Genomic DNA, 21,648 nt, shown 5'->3' with positions numbered 1-21,648 from the left:
GGGGGGGGGGATCATTATAGTGGGTGGGGCATTTCTACTAAAGCCAGCAAGAGGGAAATTCATATTGTGACTTCTGATTTGGCCCAAGAGACATGACCAGCCAGGGCTTTTAAAGCCAGATGAGTGGCTCTGGAAATAAACTTCCCCAGAGCCAGGGGAGAAGTGAGAGAGAAGCTGATGGTCGTGCCCTGCTGAGTACCTGTTCTAACAGATTTGAAACTGGGCTAGTCTCGTGGTTTCAGAATATTTTATAGAAAAAATTGACATGGAGAGTCCCTCTTCACTCCCCCCCTGCCAAAACATGTAGGAAGAAAATACATAATAGATTACAGACTGAAGAGGAAATCTGCTGGTAAACTTGGGTTGATCACTAGTTTATGCCAGCAGAACTTTTGTGGGCTTAGGTTGAGCCCTTCAGATGACTTGCAAGCCAGAGCTTTTCATAATGGAAACTTGCATGTTAACAATTTAGCAAATCATACAGAAAGCAGGGTCACAGGGCTGTCTCTTCAGGAGACTTAATAGCAACCTTGCTCTGGTTTGCTTACAGAGGACATGCTTGGACTCAGTGCCTGGGGTAGGTGACTACATTTCAGGTGGCCAAGAGATACTGGAAGACAGATTGGAGGAGATGTCTTAGGTTTGTGCTGTGTACTGTTGCAGGTGTTAGCGTAAAAATATGGGGAGGTTGTAAGGGGGAATACATTTTGATTTTTTTTGGACCACAGATTGGGAGTCACTAAACTATCGAGCTGCCTTTTTTCTGTCAGAGGGTCTTAATTCAAATGTCCCATTCTCGACGTGAAATTTTGTTTTTTGTGGAGTGGCAAAATAAGTGCAGCTCTTTGATTCCTTTTCAGCTGTCACTGACGCTGCCTGTGCTGATCTTCTGTTTTGCCCTATAATGCCAGCTAGTTGGTTTTTGTATTTCGAGTTTCATTTATTCCAAAGGCCGGTACCGGGGTAGTTTTTTTAGTCAGAAATGTGATATTTCTGAAAGTACTCATTTTTTAAACAGACCACTGAAGAATAACATTTTTTTCTTTTTTTGTCAAAGCTGCTGGGTTGACAGCATTTACAGAGAGAGGTTTTGTGTGTCCCCAGAGCTTGCCTACTTGGTCCTGCTATGTTTCTGCCCTAGTCTGGTTTGTGTTTGGGGATGAGAGGACAGATCAGTCTGCAAAGACCGCCAGTCTGTCTGTGCTCATTGCTGAGAAACTATCAGAAAAAGTGCCAATTAGATGTTTTTTCTTCCAAGGTGAATTCTGATTTAGCAGGGCTGAGACTGCCAGTTCATCCTATGTAAGTTGTTGAGTGCTGTCATTACTGAATACCTCTCATGTAATGCTGACCTGAGTTGTATTCAGATCCAGTTCCTAGAGACTCATTATTCTGTTGCCCAGTGTATTGCAGTGCGAGGGCCCTGTAAGGTAATAAATATAGTTAAAACCCTGTGAATAGTCCTCTAGCTTCCAAATACACTTTCAGCAGTTATGCAAGGTGAGCTCCCCTGTAATGAGTAACCAGCCATCATTGTTCCTATTGCTGTGTTGATTTCATTGATTCTGGTGCAGAAAGTAAGCAGAAAGAGATGGATTAATTCTGGTTTGATTAGCAACACAGAACAGATCAACATCACTGGATGCCAGATGGCAGCGGGACGACATCATTGGGGATAGCTTATTCCCCTGCTCCTGGGTGGATGTTCTAAACAATTTAGAATATGTTCTTTTAAAAAAAGGGGGGGAAAAGGTATTGAGCCTATTGAATAGCTGATGCAGTTAATGTGTTTCTGCCCCCTGAATATCCTGTCTTTGGCTGTAGTTGTGAAAACTCCCATTTTTCTTTATGACTTTTTTTTTTAAATGCCACTGGCTGGTCCCCGCCTCCAAGAATTTCCTACTTCCTTACTCTGCTTGTTGTATAGGACACATGCCCAGTTGTGTAGCGGGTGCCAACACCTCTTGGAAAGAGGTTTTTAGCTTCTCTTCTCCCTGCAGTGAGTGATATTCATTCACCATGTTTGTATTCCTGAGCATGTTCAAATCCGTTTATGATTAAACATTGCTCAAACAGCCAGGTTAAGATTTATTGACACACAGGAGGGTTGGGAGGGAAGGAGTGCTTGGCTGGCTGGTTGTCGCTCAACTCGGTTTGTCTCCAGCTGACTCGAGTAATAATGCTGTTGAAATCGAATGCATGTCTGTGAGACAGCTGGAGAGCATCAAACCAGATTTTATTTGAAAAATATGGTGGGAGGGAGCTAATCACTGCTAAATGCTTGATCACCCCCCCCCCCAAGCTATGCTATACATCCAAAGCTGGAGTCTTGTATTTATAATGAGGAGCTCAGCTTTGGGACTTGCTTCAACAAGGTCTAAAACAGCCTTGTCAACCAACCTTCATGACAATTGTGTGCTTTCCTCAGGGTGTGTGGGACTGGGGAGACTGATAGCAGGGATCTCGAATATGTTTATAGCTGCTGGGTTTTAATAGGTGGTCCTTTTGTGAATGACGGAGGTCGAGGGGGGGCATTGTTGGTAGATGTGTCTTTAAAATGGAGCTTTACAGAAAGGCAAGGAGGTTCTAAAGGAAAGGACTGGAACTTTTTTTCTTTTTAAGGCAATTTAAATTAAGGAAATAAAAAAGAATCCATGAGGAATTACTGTCTCCAGCCCTAAGCAACTGGATGAGATGCAGACTAGCTATGTGAGAGACCTTGGTGGTTTAGGAGGGATCTGTTTTGTTTTTATTCATTCCAGTCAATTATATTGATTATTTTCAGGATGGTTTTTATCACTTTTCACTGAATTAAATTTTTGTATTAGCAGGAAGCTAACAAATCAAATACTAATTTTGTTAAAAATGTGATGACTGTAAAAGATTCAGAAACAAAATCATGCTTCATATTACACGTTTTTTATTTGCCAGATGGACTTGCCAATGAAAGTCAGTACTGGCTTACAAACGGATATGGTGAAAGTAGGTGGGTAGGGTATTGTACATGTAGAACAGCTTCCAGTAGGAAATCATATTAAATCTATTTCTGAGTTGTGTGATGAATTCAACCTTCTGAAAACAGTTGAATGGCAATATTTGCAGTTGCATCAAGCAGTAGAAAATCAGTTTGGACCTGAGACTGAAGGGATATTGTGAAGTATTTTTTTCCGGATATAGTATTTTTTTGCCTTGAAATCTGTTTCGCTTCCTCATTGTGTCGAACACTCTGTGAATATATCATGTCACATGACTGACCTGATACAGACCATTTAACTCTGAAGTGGAATGAAGACCTAGGTATCCAGATAACCGAATCCCAGTGAAAATCAGCAATTCATCATATTCACACATCAACACATGATCTTCGTCTTTGTCTTAGACAACAAAAGATCACTTTTGTCTTCACTGGATTCCCTCTGACCTTAATATTTAATACGTTGCCAGTAAACACATGTTGATGTAATGCATTGCAGGCAATGCTAGGTCACATGTTTTGGTCATTCCGTGTTATCGGTTCTTTTTGAAAAGAAAATATAACTAGAGTTAACATGGTTTTGAACACAGCATTGCAAATTTTGGAATCAGGCTCCCAACTGTTGAACTTCAGAAGAAACGGCAGCTTAATGATTAATATTAAACTCGGAGTCTCTCTAGGTATTCTCCATGTATATAACCAGTTGATCCTGTCACTGAAAATTTGATCATCTGAAACCTTTCCCTTCTCTGCTCCCTCACACCTTCAGGTGTAAGAGAAGGTGTTTTTTGAAACGTTTAACTCTGATCAGTAGAGTGCTGTTGGAATAAGATATGGCTTGTTTACTCTTGTCACGCAGCTCTTTCTTTTCCTTCTATTGCAGATGATGTCCCGAAGCGTCTGTTTTGGGGAAAGATGGGTATCCTAGGGTAGGAGGTACACTGTAGATTGTACATGTCCACAAACATTGAATGCATGGAGCGTAAAGTTCATTTGTGGAAAAGGACAGAATCGGGGCTAAAAGTACAGAATGGGAGTCTGCAGTGCAAGCTTCCACATCTGTAACCATGCTGGAAAAATCAGAGCCTGTATATTACTGTCAGAGGTAAAATGCCTTGAATATACTACAGCTGCCACTGATATATCATCAGTGGAGCTGCAGTGATGTTGAATTATGTCCAGTTTTTTTGCCTAATGTAAGATTTTAGGCTTCTCCATGTAGGACATTGCATTATCAATTTAGTTGCATTCGATCTTCTGCTGTTTGTGACTGGCTTCCTCTCGCACAACAATCTGTTCATCCTGCTGGACCTGAATGCTTGCACCTCCTTAAAGGAGCAGTGGGCTTGGAAAATTGAACAAGAGAAAAGAAGCCTGTCTTCTGACAGTGATGAGTGCCTGTGCTCAGCGCTTTTGGTTTAGAATGAATGGAATATTTTGAAACTGACTCCACTGTTTTGAAATATGAAACGTGGTGAAGTACAATTATAGCACTCGCTCTTTGTTTCCCTCTGTTGCTAATGGAACGGTACGAAGTAACTGGCAAGTCGCATTGACATGCATGTTTTAAAGGGTGGTGTCCATAACGGTCTTGAACTGAGTCATTGGGCAAAGTACAAAGGATCTGTCTCAGTGGCTTTTAATCTTAAGAGTCTCCTAATGCAGTTCTTCAGGGTCTGTGATTAGGCTGAGAATTGGTTACCAAGATCATCTTTCGTTGTTTCATTCCATGTGGAAACCTGTGTCATGCTGTGTGGCGGTATTAATTTCAGTCGTGTGTTTACGCTTTCCCTCCTTGTAGCATCTCATTGTGTATTTAATCCATAAGTGAATTTGGTCCTAATTGGATCTAGAATTTCAAACGTCCCATTAAGTTTGTAAATAAATAAAGTGAGGCTTCTGATATCTGGAGTACACCCTTCAACTGCTTGTAGACTGAGAAATAAAGGTACACTACTGATCAAATGATTTGCAGTTACTTCTGTTAGAAAGGCAGCAGAAAACAGCACATTCTCAGAGCTGCAGACACTTCTGGTCTGTGGGCGCTCTTGGTTGGCAAATAGTGTTTTTTGGAGGCTGTTTGGTAGGTTTTCAAGTACTGAGCTAGAGCAGAGATCCTAGTATTCCTCTCTGTTACAGAACAGAATCCTTGGGTCCAAAACAGACTGAACTGAGCCATCTTGAAGGCTAGTTCCAGAGGAAAAGTCCCAAGTCCTAGTAACATTGCTGTATTTTTGCTACTTGAAACCTGTTCTGTACAGCAACAGTCTGTTTTGGACCCAAGGATTCTGTTCTGTAATAGATTCTGTGGATTTGTCGCCTGCCCTTTTGTGCAAGTGGTTTAGATACTTTGGAGGAATTCCGTATTTCCACGACCTGTGTTAGAAAGGGTAACAACCACTGGCTTATTGGTCTTCTCAGTTTTGAATAGTATAACACAGTAAAGGGGAAGAATAGTAATGAAGTAAAAGTTCAGAGTGGAGAAAGAAACTGTACAAACCCCTGGTGTTCTCAGAAGGGTAAAATCAGTACAGCACTGTAAAAACCATCGGAAGGTATGTGCATGAAGAAGTAGGCACAACACTTGATTTCAGCTAAGAAAGTTTAGTAAAGAGAAATTAATAGTCTGAAAACTTATTTGACACATTTACTTGACCAGCATTTTTGTTTTGCAGCAGCAATCTTGCCCATTGTATTTTGTTTTCTGTAGCATGTACTAGCTTGGTGTATGTGATACCAATTAACATTTTCTGCCAGATAGACAAGAGAATCCAGGAAGAGGATATTTGCAAGAGCAATGGAATACCTGATATATATTTTTTAATTGTACGGCATGATTTTAATACAAATAAAGGTTCTCTTGGAAGCTGCTTTCTCTGTTTCTCTCTTTTTTGAAACTTCAGAGGGTCCTTATCATGCCCTTGCAAGCTTTTAAAGAATATATGCTGCCAAAATAATATTTTACTCTTATGTTGTCTTTTAGCATTTCTTTCCCTAGCCTTGCAGACTACCAAGATAGTGGCTACATGGATGCTTTGCTCATTTTCCTTATCTGTATCTTGTCCTCATTCACTTGCTGATTCTTTTTGTGATGTCTGGTGTTTTGGTCATTGCTTTCCATTAATATTAGTCTGTGGTGTCACCCATGAATCTGGGACACTGCTGAATAAGCCAGGAAAAAGAAGTGGGGGAGCTGCGGGGGGCTGTCCACCTAATGATCAGCTACAGAATAATCTGGACCTACTATCCCAGACATAAACATCTAAATACAGTCTTCCTTGAATATCTACTTAAAGAAACCTTTGCGGGGTTTTTTAAAATAGCATATTAAGCAGTAGTGTACTCTATATCAGAGCTCCACAGGAAATGTTCATTAAAGCCAACTTACTTGATTATCTTGGAATACATTTTTATGCATAACTTCAGTTTCAGCCTGACAGTGCAGGTATTATCTGTTTCAAATAGACACACTTGCATGCATGTACTCTCTGTGCCTATTTGAAATCCTGCCTGTGTGTTGGAGATCCCGCTGACGCACAATAATATGCAATGCTAGGCTTATCCAAAGGCAACTTATGGTGCGCTCTCATTTAAAAAAAACAAACAAAAACAACCTTTACCATATGTGCTATTCCATCTATACACTGCACTGAGAAATGCTTCTGAAAGACTGTGTGCATGAACATAAGAAATGTTAGTTCTTTATTTGCTTTCTTCAGTCTACAGCCATCCTTCCCTCGGAAATTCTCAGCGAGCTAGCTTTGGAAATTGGAGCGCATTGAAACCGCTTGTGTTGCAGCTTGTAGGGGCTGCATGTCCTAGTTGAGGCTGCAGAAACCCACTTATGTGCCTTACAAGCATGACCTGCCCATTGGTATGGTAGCATAAGTATGGGTACAGGACAGCTGGGGAATACTTGCTGGAATGCAGAAACCATTTTTACTTTCCTAGCTCTTTTGTGAGTGAGATGAAGTTTGAAATAATTAGTTAACTTTAAAAAAAGCAGTGAGTTATCTCGTCTTCTTTCTGTTTCGAGAACTTTTGATATTTCAGGTGTTCCAATGCTTCTCAGCAACAGAAGTGATTACCTGGTCTTTTTCCCCACAATGAATGAGTTGAGTTTTGTTGTGTGTGCATGTGAAAGGGGAAGAAGGAACGTTTGAGGCATGAAACACTGCTCAGCCTGGGATTGGGAGTGATTTTAGTTCTGGGTTCTGAGAAAAAATGAATGAGAGTTTAAGCCATTGTGAACTGCTAGGTCATCTGATTGGACATCCAAGTCTAACACCGGCCATGGTTACCCTTCTTTTGAGCCCAGGATGAGAGTGGCTGGAAATCTTCCCATCTTCCTTCCCCTGTCAGGTTATTCTTTGTTACCGTGGGGAAAGATGAACAGCTATAAGCTGATCATGAAATTCTTTTTACCCAGTCCACTGATGGCAATGAGGAATGTTCAGCCACCTCCTAGGAGGCATTCTAGGTAACAGAAGGCCACTGGTTCTGGGACGGCACATGGCAGCTGGCATAGTCAAGCTGTTACTTGAGTCCCGGTCTTGGTAAGAAAATAGAAGCATCATATTTTGCTGGAGCCGTTGCTAGTGAAAGGCACCACAGGAAGAGAAATGTATAGTGCCAGATTTTGGTCAGTTGTCCAGGGTAAATCTCTCTTCCTGTGGTTGGGATGGATGTTCAGTACAACAACTTATATCATGTAAAGAGGTTTGATAGGAAATGCACAAAATCAAGTGGTTTATAAAATCACCTTCACTGTAAGAGCTGTCTAGGCTCTTTGCCTCTCTTGCTTCATCTAGATTCAGATTCCAGAGAAGTTTATTTATAGTTTTTATAGCACTGGCTTTTTTTTTTTACTAGCATAGCAGTTATGGAGTTCACTACACTCCTTTATATACTGGCAATCTCTGCAAGTTCAAATCCTGATTTTTCATAGGTTATGTTGACTAAAAGTTGCGGGTGTCGCATTTGCTGCTGTTCCTTGTCAAAAAAAAAAAAAAAAAGGTGGTTTCAGTGGGGTCTGGGAGTTGTTTATGGTGCTGTATTGTCTGGCATTGTGAGTTTTTGGTGCACAGAATCCTTCTCTAGCTCTGGCTGCATCAGTGCTTGGAAGTGCCAGGTTAGGTGGTCACTACGTTTTCCAGATTCATTTATCTGTCTGCACATTTGCAGTCCTGGCCCGCCAGTTACCATTTAAGATGGGCTAGTACATGAAAATGACTCCCCATTTAGTCCTAGGGATAGAAAACCTGCTTGGGATGTTTACATTTTGTGTGCTCTTCCCATGGGCTTGCCTTTGCTTTCCAGAATGAGCCAATTTATTTCATATTTTGCATGAGGACAGATGAAGGATCTCCAGATAGGACTGCTCTCTTTGCTGTACACTGCTCTTCCCGTGCCACCGTGGGGAGGGCAGCAGATTCTGGGTTTGAACATTGTTACCCAGATGCAGCTTCATAAACAGATTCTCACCTTAGAAACAATAAACTTATTTTCTGGTCAGGTTCTTTCAAATGGTACTAATTATGATGGAGCGGAAGTAGCTCCTTAATGAAAGTTTCAGCAGGCCCTCTGTTTAAATCTGATCATTGAGTTAGGATGATGAGTGAGAGTGAAATGAGTGGTGAAAGTCTTGGAGCTTTGCCACTGAGTGTTTGTTTAAATTGTGGCAGTACCCAAAATATACCATCAAAATAGAGGATGATGCTATCTGTGTCCTCCACTCTAATCGCATGCATGATGGGGACATGCAGAGTAAATAGTTCAGGGTAATAGGCATACACTTATCTCATTAAACGGACTTATCTAACGGACTTAAAATATGCAGAATATTCTTGTTAGGCTCCTCTTCCTGAATGTTTGCCTCTACCATGGATCAGCTTTTCACTCAAAAAATAAACAATTTAAGTGGATGACTTGCGGGTATAATGGCAAAAAAAGAGAGAAGCCAAAACACTGGAGGGATCTATGTAAAATCAAAGTATAAAATAGGTGATTGAGTTCTGCCTCATCTTGGATTTTCTTAATAGGATAGATCCTCAGATGTAGATCGTCAGATATTTTCTCGGAGTTATCTGCTAATATTTATTACATTGTCCAGCTTACAGTGCTACTTAAGGTTGAGAGATGGTTTTCCTACAACCCCTTTTTCCACCTATTTTAGCTGGCCATAATTTTGATAGAAATAATCCTTTTAGGCCTGATACTTTCCAAGCCTAGTCTTAGGCTGAGAGAGTTTATTTTTACCAAGTCAGACAAAATTTGGTTTGGCTCTTGTTCATGTTACTGGAATGTTAAAAAAACAAATGTTTTGTTAGACATTTTTTGGAATTAGACGAACTGCTTTGTGTTACAGGTTGAAGCTTACATGGTGTTTATCCATGACAGACTAATTATTTTGCACATGCAGCATAGATGGATTTAAAGCAACAAATATTAGTTATCAGATGTTGCATTGAGCATGCCTGCTTCTTTATGATCCAAAGTATTATTAAACATAGTCTTCAGCAAAGAAGGTAGAACTGAAATATTGACTTATTATAAAAAATGGTTCACCGTACTCCGGGCAGCGTTTCTAACTTTGTTGGGCCAGATACTAGTACAGTGTTACCAGTGGTTTTTCCTTTCCATTGACTGAGGCATCTCCTTTTAGATTGTCCCTTTACCTTAGGGAGTAGATTGTCTGACTTATAGGAAAAATGATGCTCATAGATTGACCAAATTCTCAGTTTTTATGTTGAGTTAATTGTTTACCAGTTACCTTGAGGCACTTACTAGGGGTGCATCGATAAAGGTTTTCTTGGCCAATACCAATAGCCGATTATTAACCAACCATATTGGCCAGTACTGATTTGATACCCAATTTACAGGAATGCAGCTGGGAAGCTTGGAAAGCAGTGTCTAGCTGGTAAGTCTGTCAGGGGAAGGGGCGTAGGGGGAGAAGATCGAGGCCCCCGTGGTGAGGGAGGGAATGGGGTAGGGGCAGGCACTGCCCAGGCAGGGTGGTGAATAGGACCGGGGGCCAGGAGCGGGCAGAGCTGTGGGTGGCTTGTCCAAGGGGCATGGAGGGGAGTGGGGGCAGCTCCCCACCACCGTGCACACCCCTGAGGGAAGCATGGGGATTATGTACCCCCCTCGGATTTATGTGCAGGGCAAGGGTAGGCTGCTTGCTCAGGACCAGGGGCTGCACCAGCCTCTTCCCAGTGGCAGGGCTGGGCTTAGCTGTACAGGGTGGGCGGCAGTGCTGAGAGGGTTGGTTAAGTGGGGTGGTGTTACAGTGGACAGCCTGCCTTTGCCCTGGCTACAAATCCATGGGGTGTATGCCCCCCATGCCTCCCTCAGGGGTGTGAGCAGCGGTGGGAAGCCACGCCCCTCCCCCACCTGGATGAGCTGCCTGTGGCTCTGTCCAGCTCCTGGCCCCAGGGTCCTAGCACCTGCCCCACTCCCTCCCTCACTGTGAGGGCCTCGATCTGTCCTCCCCCCCCCCCCCAACATGGCACTTATTGGTGACATCATCCAAAAAAAGCTGATTGCCAATAATTTTAACTTTTCTTGGTATCAGTGCTGACCCGATATACAACTGATGTATTGGTGCACCTCTAGCACTTGCGTATACTTGTAGAGGATGTTGTAGACAATCCCTGCATGTTTGACTCAGGATGCAGATGTGGGTATTTTCCCTAGGGATCAGCCTACAGTATAGGAAGTCTCCACATCAGCCTCCTAGCACAGTAGTGGGTATCTCAAGATAACGGGCTATGAACCTGGAAAAATCTAATGAAGGTAAACACTTATTTAATAATGCCACAGATTTGTCTGGCACACCATACATGGAAGTACGACAGTAACCTGCTGTGAGCAGTTGGGCTTTTTGAGTGTCCCCAGAAGTGCGTCATATAAAACGTGGCCCCTTCCCTGCCGCAGCTCGGCGCTGCTGTGATACTCTGATGGCAATAGTGTCAGAGCTTTCATTATTGTCAAACGTGGGGCGTGGGGCATATTTCATGATGAGATGATAGGTAAAAGATGCTTCCTAGCTAGTGATGAGAGTAATGTGCAGTGCACCTACAACACAAGTTTTAGTCTTTGCTGTGTACAATAAACTTTCATTTTCCTTTCGTTAGAATATAAGACATGGGGTGCTTTCTCTTCTTTTTTTTCCTCTGTCAGCTCTTTCAAAGTCTGTGTTGCGTTTATTTCATTATTGGGTTTTTCCTATGTTGAACATCTAGAAACAAAAAACCATGAATAATTTTGGTCTGTGCTTCCAAATATTATTTCTTGTCCTTTTTTAAAATCTCTTTTTCCTGGTGTATAGCAGATCTTAACAGAAGTCATTGGGAAACGCACAGTGATCTCTTTACAAAGAAGCGAATGGCTACAGTATTCTTTTTTTTCTTGTTAGGACGGTATTTGGCTAATGCATAGTAGTTTCTTCCACATGTATGAATATCAGACACTTTAAGAGAGGACATTCCTCTGATTTTTACATAGAATTACTCAGTGGGGAAACTTTTCAGTGGCTTCTTTGCCTTGTAACCATTTTCTCTGCCGTCTGGCTCAAGGAGGGGGGCAATGTTTATGTAAAGTCTAGTGTTTTGTAGCATTTTATTTTCAGACCTTACGTACATGAAATGCTTGTGGTCACCATCACTGGTTCACCACATGAAGTTGCCTAATCACATGTATGCTGTGTTGTCAGGGTGAGGGGAGCGGCTAGGAAATCTAAGAAAAAGCGGCTTGTCTCCTTTGTTTATTGATGCCAGAAGCCTTTCTGTGATGGTAGATTGTATCCCTCTGTATCCTGCCTTGAGTAGCAGAGCTGTAGCTGAGATCTGCCATGTGGTGGACAGTGAGCAATCACTTTTCCTTGGCTTATACATTGTGTCCGTGCTTTTGCAAGACCAGTTGTTTCTGCAGATCATATAGTGACACATCAGCTGGGAATTTCAAAGGTGTCCAGAAGAGCTGGTCTTGGGGTGCTGTGAGAATCTCCATCTTCATCAACACACTTTTATTATGTGCGGTTTTATTTTCACAAGGTAGCTGTACATTTTCATTAAAAAAAAAAAAAAAGGCGGGGGGGGAGTAGTAATAACCATGTATTGGACCATATAGCACAAATCATATTACAACTCCTTTTTAAAAAAGTAATTTTAAAAACCTTTAACTAAAGCAAATAAAGCTCTGAAGCTGTATTGCTATGTGGTCTGCCCTATTATCTCTTTCTTTACAGAACCCTAATTTTTCCATATTGATATAGGCTGCCTTCTCTTTCTGGTTCCCTCATTCTATGGGCTTCCTAAACTTAGATGTCAGCTTACAGTGGATTTATTTTAGGTGGGGTTGGAGTGTCAGTTAGGAGAGCATTAGAAAAGTCTGGCAAAGAAGGTATGCTCACTTACTGCCTAAATAGAAACAGAGCTTTTGCTGGTGAAAAATTCATGGTGACACATGTACATTTCTAACAGACGACTTCTTCTCTAGCTGCTCTTTCACTGATACAAGCTGATAATGCCAATCAAATTTGCATACTGCTGTGAAACACTGCATCAGGCCTTATCATTATCCTAGTTCAGGTAGGCCATGTCCTCAGAGACAAGCCATCTGAGCCTCTTTGGACTGGTGAGGTAGAGGTGAAGAAATCTTCCTGTTCGGTGTTGGTCCCATATGCTATGGCTACAGTAGGAAAAACATAGCTATGTTTAGGTGTGTAGCAGGGATATAATTAAAATAGGATTCCTGTAGTATTAAACCAACCAGGATTCTTTAACCAGGTTTAAACCAGGTAGTGAGGTATTGGAAGCCATATGGAGCTCTGTCCAGGTCAGTGCTGGCATCATTCCCATCACCACTGGGGCTGAAGTGATGGAAAGTTTATGTGAAAAGTTAGTGTAGACTTTGTGCTAAGTAAAATACATTTATATGTAACCAGCGCTCTAATTTTTTTGCAGCCAAGTTTCCTGCTGAAACATTCATCAATAAGCTAGCAAGGAAATGTGTGTCAGAAGTGGGTGTAGCCTATGGGGTCTGCTCCAGCAGAAAGGGGAGTCTGGCTTTCTGAGAATGAATACACAACAGCAAACAGATTGCTTGTTGCTGGCAGTCCAGCCCATTCATCCCTATTCCCTCCCTTCTAGGTTGAGATTCTGGGTGAGTTACTTGACTAAATCTGAATGCTTCTGCTTGAGCCTGACCTCCAGCTATGTTGAGTGGTCCTGTTTTACACACACTGGGCGCGTCTTCACAAGACGCTTAATTCCCACTGAACTAATTTTACTGCACGTTAGCAGAGCTGGCAAAAGCCATGGTCGTGCACTGATGTGCATGATTAGTCCAGCGAGCATTAAGCATCACACAGAAAAAGCGTTCATCTGCACTATTGCGCAGTAGTGCCGATTTAAGGCGCATAAAGTTAGCACTTGTTATTACAGGTACTAAACTTAATGCACTGTAATTATAGCACATAAACAAACATGTAGACTCACCCACGTTGTTGAGGAATAGGCCATGATCTGTAACGCATACAGCATTTACCTCTGCGTGCTTACTAATAACTTCATAAAGGACAAGAGACTTTGTAAAGGTTTCCTTTACTTCTAGCCTGGGGTTTTGCAGCCTGAAACTGTGGCAGTCTCAGAGGAAAGGGTATTGTGTAGGTAACATAAACAGCACTAATAAAACACAGCAGGAAGAAGATCATAGGGTCACCCACAAAGAATCAAGAGGGGCTAAAAATCATATAATTGGGGTCAGCAAATTCCTCACTCCAAGGCATTTCTGCAGGAAAAGTGTGCCCCTGGAATGCATTAGGAGGTGCAGGAACACTGAATGTGCTCCAGATGAGGCTGAAGTAGGAAGTCTGGGCTGCAGTAATGCCATGAGACCATGTATAGTTAAACCTATTGAGATCAGCAGCAGTTTGGAAGCAATAAAGCCTTAGTTAACATGTATTTCTTCATCCTTGACTTGTGTGATGAGATGCATTAGGCATCTGGCTTTGTAATGATGCAGACTTCCCCAACTGTGTGAAAGACAGCTCAGCTCTTCCTCAGTAAGGAGTCGGGGGGGGGGGGCTTAACACTGTGTTTACTGCCCCTATTTTGTGGTGCTGGATGTAGAGTTATACTCTTGCTTTCTGTGAGCAAACTCAGCGTACAAAAGCTTAGGACCCTGGGTGTTTCAGCAGCTCTGTTGTGGGTTGATTTTGCTGGGTTTTGTTACCAGCAGACACCTTGCAGGGATACAACAGTCTATTGTGTTGAATTGTCCTCTCTCAGCAAATCTGCAGGGGACCATGTCTTGAAAGGTTAGATAAACATGGCTGGGCTGTATTGCCAATGCTGATTTTTCTCCTCTTTAATGTATTGACAAGTGCAGGTGGCAGGGCTTCTGAAGTGGATTGAATACAATGCAAACCACTTGCAGTACTTAGCAAAACCATTGTGCTTTCAAGCCATTGAGTGCTGAGCAAGCTCACTTGACAGATGAAATGGGGAGGAGGATGAGCTTCACATGCCTGACTGCTAGTCATGCCTGATTCCTGAACAGCCCTCTGGGGAAGGAGCTGATTTCATCTGCTTGGCGATATCGAGGGAAATCTTTGTCACCATTGTGCTGGCATCCAGTCATTCTTCCTCATCAGTGGAGAAGTACAAACATAGGTCAGTCACAGGTTTTCTTGTTGCTGCCTAGAGCCTTGTGGTGTTCAACACCCTGTGGCTAGTCCACACCAAGGCTCTTGTTAGTAAGCACACCACCTTGGTGCAAGAGTAATTTTTCTCTTTGTAGTCAAGGCCATGGGCACTGCTTTGCTGGCCTTTGCCACTCCCTGAGCCTGGTCCCAGCAGAAACAGTCCCTCAGCGATCCATGAGAAGCTTGTATTGACTGCACATTATTACCTAATTGGACATACAGGAAGGGGGAATAGAATAGATGACATACTGACTGCTGTAACTTGCATGTGGCAGAGCCTGTACATAAAAAAAAAAAAAAAAACCAAAAAAAACCCCTTTCTTTTGGGTATAGAAAGCATTGGAGGGTTCAGTTCCTCCTAAATTCCTTTGCTTTTCTGGGGCTGAATTGTGTCTAAATATGTGCTACATATAGAAAACTGGTTCTCTCCCCTCTCCCTTTGGACAGCCTAGGTAATGGCTATATAGCTGAATAAGTCGTTCTGTTGATTGGAAGCATGAATGATAGCTGATTAGCATTGCGTCGTGAGGTCTCGTGGTTTAATCTGCCTGGTGTGCTGTGGCATGTGGGATGATCCGTAAGAACTGTTTACGTGTGGTATGTAAGAACTGCTGTCTGGGCCACACATTAAGGTTGTAGGGCTTGTTGCTTTGTATCTGCTCTGTGTGGTTGTATGTTGACTTTGATCTGTATTTTCAGTAACTTGTACCCTGCTGAGGAAGGCTTCTGTGAAGTATTTGGCAGCGAAGCTTGTAAAATACAAATGGCAAGGATTCTAATCCTAGTGGTTAGAGCAGGAGCCTGGGAATTTGCTGTTTGGGGTTCTAGTTTTTGCTTGGCCTTTGATCAAATGCATGGCTGTAGGCAAGTCACTTACCCTCTCCAAGCTTCTGTTGATTTATATGTAGAATGGGTCTAATAACATTTACCTCCCAGGGATGCTGCAGGGCTTCATGAATATTATGTTCATGAATAAGTAATCTAGTGTTATGGAAAGAAAGACGCTGGAAAGAGAGGTAGAGTCTTGCAGTGTTAGTTCATTAGTGCTGTGCAGATTAATTAATGTTTCACGGCAAGTATGTGTTTGTTTCATCCAGCTGGCATATGCTTAGGACACTGACCCTTTCTCTCTCTTTCTCTGTCCCCTTGCAGGTGTACTTTCCGATTTCCTAGCACAGTCATAAAGATCCAGTTCACATCTTTATACCATAAAGAGGAAGTGAAAGAGCAAACTTCATCCCCTCAACTCCGGCCACTTTACCCTCAAATATCGCCTCTGAAGATCCACATTCCGGAGCCGGATCTCCGGAGTTTGGTCAGCCCCCTGCCGTCCCCTACTGGCACTATCAGGTAAGATGCTGGTGATCCAGGGAGGTGCGACTGAGGACCTTACTTGCCCTCCCATCCTTCTATATTATCCAGAGTCCATCCGTATTCTCTTGGTGCCGAACCTGGTCAGGCCTGGACTTTTACCTGGTATACTTGATGTATGAAAAGTCCCATTGAAAATAACTTTAAATGCTTATTTGATGTTCCAGATCATGGAAAGCACTTAGAAGTGAACAGAAAAAATCAGTGTGGCTGGAGGATATGTTTAAGATTTGGGATTTGTTTAAGATCCCAAAACACTCCAGGAATAAACGTGTAGAACAAAACATTGAGATATAGGCATAGAATGAAACCAGTCTTGAGGGTCTACTCCATCAAGAGGGCCCTGCTAGGTTTGCTTGTGCTGTGTTGCATTATTTATTATTGTATAGTGTATTTTCATTATCTCAGTCATATTTTGTTGGTTTATTTTATTGGATCCAAAGTGGTGTGCATAGTTAGAGCCAAAATAGAGTGGGGGGGCGGGGTAGAATATAAATCAGAAAGGGGGTCGTGGGTAGACATCAGAGTTCTGAGTGTTTTAATATGTAATTCCTGTCCTGAAGTTATTTTAAAAAATGTACAGGTAGAAATTGGCTGGTTGGGAGATGCAAGAATTCTCATGAAATGGTAGTGTCTCCTTGTTTCTCAGCAAAGGTTATAGTGTAATGAAATGGGATTTTATAATCCTAAGCTCTATTAATTGGACATAATGTAGTACATTACATTTACTAGTATAATAGAATATATCGCCCCAAAAAATAAAGACAAAAGACAGTGCCCAAAACCTATCAGGTGATGCAATAGCCTTGATACTTTTTTTTGTCTGCTTACTTACCGATTTGTAAAATGGGATAATGCACAACGGAGTCCTGGTTTTTGTGTTGGTGCCAGTTCAGTTAGTAATGATAAAATGCATGTGGCTGAGAATATCTTGGGTGTTGTAATGAAGATTGCATTTGACTTGGCATGGGATTGGCAGCTTGTTGCTTATGTGGGGTTCCCCCCCCTTTTGCAAAATTGCCTGGATGTTCGTTGTAGATATTCTAGGGGCAGGGTAGGGGGCAGGGGGCATTTGGTGATAGTTGTAGTTTGAGCTCTCTGTTCAGGGAGCACTTTTAGTTTATATTTAACCTCCTCTTTTAGATTAAGCAAGTTACTGGGAAGGGCGAAGATTTCTTTGCCAACATATGGTAGTTTCCATTCAGTCATCCTGTGTCAGGCAGCACAGTGTGGTTTATGTTACTAGCAGCGGCTGTATCTCTGGCTCTGGCATATGTCTGCAAGTGATATTTGACTCCACAAGTGTTTCTGTGCATCAGACAAAAGTGGAAATAGTAGTGCTAAATCTTGCTTGGTCCCAAACGGGGGTGTTTACTAAAGATGATGCATGATTACAGCCATTTGTCTTAGCAGAAGCAAATCCAACAGCGTCTTGAAAAACCTCAAAAGACTTCCTGAGGTTTCGCTGGCCGAATCCCTTTCGTTCTCGAGTTCCTCCTGCTGGTGGGGAGGGGTGGGGGCTGCCGTGTTTGTAAACATCCCTTTTCTGCTGGTGGCCCCCTTCTCTCCCCTCTCACATCCTGTCTCTTGCGTTTTCAGGAAACGAGCAAGATCTGGGTAGTCCTGCCGGAGCAGAGATCCCAGGCCTCCCGAATGGGAACCACAGGACAGCCGCCTCCCCGAGCTCTGCGCTCGCTTAGGCCGAGGCCAGATGCTGTTGGCTGGGACAAGGCTCAGCACTTTGCTCCTATTCCCTTCCTGCGCTGGGAGGTTGTTTTCATTAGCTCAGCTCTCCTCCTCCTCCTCCTCCCCCTCCCTCCAGTATTGACTTTCCTAATTTGGTGTGTGTTTGCCTTGCTCTTCCCTGATTGGTCAGTGGAAAATGGTTGTAGTTGGGAGATCCTAGGTTGGGCTAGTTTCCTTTTTGGAAGGTGGCCTGGTGCACTTCCCCCCACCCCCCTTGCCCTCCTTCCCTGGGGCTGGGTTACTGTACCTGCAGTAATGCACACCCTGCTCAAAACAGTGTCCCAGCCCTGCCCTGCTGACCCCATCTTTCTTGCTCTTGCCTTTCTGTTTACATTTTGGCTCTCTTCACTCCAGGTTCTCTGTCTCAAGCCTCTGGGCTGTTGTTTTTTTTCCAGCCTACTTATTTTTGCTGAGAAGCTGCACTGCCTCCGAAAGGGAATGAGCTTTAGCTAAACAAAACCAAACCTGCCAACCTCAGCAGCTGCACAATGCGAGACTTTCTCACTTCTAGGAGGAAACGTTTCCACCCTTTGCTTAGTCAGGGGGTACTTTGTCCCTGGGAGCTGCCATTTGTAAACACGTCTGAATCCTATTTAGGAGTTGCATGGCTTTAAGTAAGAAGACGTTGGCTGGCAGCATAATCTGGGAGAGGCTGAGACAGCCCCTGGCCTTGTTTCTTCCTTTTGGAGTTCAGATTTCCTTAGAAAAAACATTGCTGCCGTGTTCAGACAAGTTTGTTGCAAACTAGAAAGGCACCACAGAAAAGTCTGGGGTGGGAGGAAGGTGGTAGAAGCAGCTTGTCAGTACATTCAGGATGGCAGCCACATTCAAGCAGGAGCATTTTCAGAGCACTGAAATAACTATGCAAGAACCACATGCCGGCAGGCTAAATTAATTTCTGTCTGGTGTGTTGTGAGAGCCAGGTATACTTCACATCTCATGCATTTACCTGTGATGTCAAACCTGCATAGGAAATGTCCCCTTTGGATCATCAAGGGACATGAGGAAGGGCACGTGATACCTGAAAGCTTGTCCAACCATTCTCTCCACTAAACAGTTGGCTCAATAGATGCGGTCACAAAAATCCTTGCCTCTCTTTTGATAACGGACAAATTATGGTAACCTCCAAACTCCTTCTCTGCACTATCAAAATCCATCCGACTTAAAGGCCTTGGTTATGCCGTAGACTGGTCTCATCCGCACACATGCCTTTTTGTTGCACTGTAACTAGGGGCCTACTTAAATCATGGCGAGACTAAACAAATTTTGTGACTGATGCTGGCATAAAGAGCAAACTCCACAGATATTTCCCAGATGAGCTCAGCAGGCTCCTCGGTGCTGGTTGACAGAGAGGCCCTGGCAGAGGAGGAGGAACGACAGGGAGGCTGCCATGTTGTATGCTGGCTGCCCATTGTGCAGCCATGCCCCTCAGGTAGAGAGGCCCTGGCAGGCAAGAAAGGATAAGGGAGTGGCCACTGTCTTGTCTGCTGCCCTTTGTGCCACCTAGCTAAGTTGATTTTGTGGACACACTGATTTCACCGTTTCTAAGAAATCCACACAATCACAAATTGAGTAGACCCTTAAGTATAACCATATTCCCTGGCCCCATTGTGATGGTTGTTGCATTCCCCCCACCTCCCTTTTGTAGACAGATCACTAGATGGGGTTTGTTGCAGACCCCATTTCCCAGATTTCTACATAACATCACTTTGAATATAAATATTTAACATCAATATTTCTGTCCTCAAGCAAGGTGGCCACTGATTTGTTGTTTTGTTCTGGCAAGTCATTTAATCTCTGCTGCAATTCTTTCCTTGTATAAAATTGATGTAGTAATAGATCCCTTCCAAAGACAGGTTGTAGATTAAATTGTGTTCTGGTTATTCAAACATCAAGCGATATATTAATATATGTATTTCCACGGACAGATTGTGCAAATAAATGGCTGATGTTCCTGACTTCTTTGATAAGGTTGATAGGGCCCCAGGTACCTTGTATAAGGCTATAACTAGCTTTCTGAACTAGCTTTCAAGGTCATTTTGGATTCAGTCCTAAATAAGGTGCCTTGTTTTCTAAAAGTGAACAGTGAGAAGAGCTGAAGGGCACCTGGGTTTTAAAATTTGGATTTATACATTGCTCCCTCTCCTTCATACTTCCTCTACTCAAGCACAGGAAGCCATTTTCATCAAGTGAAGAGCTTTGAGACAGGCATTTTATAGATGTGTAGATAATCCACTACTTTCTGCATCTGGACAAAATACTCGGCACCAGTGAGAATCAGGCACAGGGAAGATCCAAAATAGTAGGCCTCTGAGCCACAAACCAGCTAACCTGCTATAGGCCAGTTGTGTCAGCAGACTTCAGCAGGCTTAGGAGCTCCTGCACGTGGTTGATGTTGGCTGGAGACCATGGGCTAGAGGAGAAGGTGCAGATGTGTCACCAGCAGCACAGACACTTCCCTCTGCTTCCCCGGATTAAAGAATTCATTGAAGCCACAATCGGCGTGAGCTCACTTCTGTCTAGAAAGGGAACTGTGGGAACGAGGGCAAGTAGAAAGAGGCTGATCTTTGTGGGTACTTAACGTTCCCTTTGTGCGGCTTGTTCTATTTTCTTGGGTTTTGGGGGTTTTGTTTTTTGCCTGGTTTTTTTTCAGTGCTCAAGTACGCAGAGCTGTTCTCCCCTCTTATGGCTGCATTTTTTTTAAATCTGTCTAAAACATGCAAAGGCCTGTCTTTCTTTTGAGCTACATTTGCGAGGCTGGGGAGAGAAAAAGCAGCAGAGCATTCTTGCCCATTGCATCTGATTGGCATAACCTGGAAATGGTGCTTGGCTGTTCTGTGAACCGAGACACTGTACTTTGACCCACTGCTTGCTTATCAGTTGCATTGTTTGGTGCCTTTCCTGAAGGTTTACAGAATGGGTTAGGGCAGTAGGGGCCAAGCTTTTTGGCCAGCATGCTACAAAACAGCCCCTTGTCCTCCCTTGATTCAACTCCCATCCCTTTCCTCTGCCCTGTCTGCTGCTCTGCTTTCTACTTTCTGCCCTATCTGCTGCTGCTCTGCAACCTATTTCCTTTCTGATTTGCTGTGTGGCACATGCAGGGTCTGCCTCTGCCACTTGTGTCACTCATACTGCAGGGTGGTTGCCCTGGATTAGGGTACGGTCTTGGATTTTGAGTTGCAGGGAAAGGAGTTTTACATCTCAAGAAAAAGCCTTCTGCTGTTTGTTGGGGAGGAAGGCAGTGGGAAAGGTTCTCAGTCATAAATGACCATTCTTCCTGTGCGCTGAATTGGTAGAAATGAACTGCTCTTGCAGATGGGAGCAAGGCACAATGGCCACTTGCTTCAGTTCTGCCTTTACTGTGCCCATTTTATGGACAATAGATTTTACTCTCCAGGATGCCTTTCCCAAACACTGTATGCATGAACGCAGATTTCTTTCCAACTCTCTTGCAAGCATAGATTCCCAAGTAAGAAAATGCTCATTTCATAGAGTTCATAGATTTTATAGACATTAGGGCTGGAAGGGACCTCAGAAGATCAAGTCCAGCCCCCCGCTCAAAAGGCAGGAAGTCAGCTGGGGTCATAGGAGGATCCCAGCAAGATAAGCATCCAATTTGCTCTTGAAGGTGTTCAGCGTAGGTGCTTGAACACGATGGCAGGCTGTTCCAGATCTTGGGGGCTCGGACAGTAAAGAAATTCTCCCTTATGTCCAGCCTGAAATGGTCTTGTAGTAGTTTATGACCATTTGACCTTGTCATCCCTTGGGGCGCTCTGGTGAACAAACGTTCCCCCAGATACTGGTGGTCACCCCTGATAAACTTATAGGTGGCCATCAGATCACCCCTGAG

General features: G+C 43.2%; 1 protein-coding gene across 1 annotated transcript in view; it reads left to right on the top strand.

Annotated features, from left to right (window-relative positions):
- FOXK1 (forkhead box K1) overlaps window positions 1–21,648 on the top strand; it is a 58,463-nt gene that overhangs the window by 14,717 nt on the left and 22,098 nt on the right. The window contains exon 2 of the mRNA XM_019542151.1: window positions 15,813–16,031. Coding sequence (XP_019397696.1) covers window positions 15,813–16,031 — 219 coding nt within the window. The remainder of the gene's footprint in view (window positions 1–15,812; window positions 16,032–21,648) is intronic.

The sequence above is a fragment of the Crocodylus porosus genome, unplaced genomic scaffold (genome assembly GCF_001723895.1).
Source record: "Crocodylus porosus isolate Cpor-Errol unplaced genomic scaffold, CroPor_comp1, whole genome shotgun sequence".
Classification (NCBI taxonomy): Eukaryota; Metazoa; Chordata; order Crocodylia; family Crocodylidae; genus Crocodylus; species Crocodylus porosus.
The sequence above is the reverse complement of the archived record's forward strand: the minus strand, read 5'-3'. Positions and strand labels throughout refer to the sequence as shown.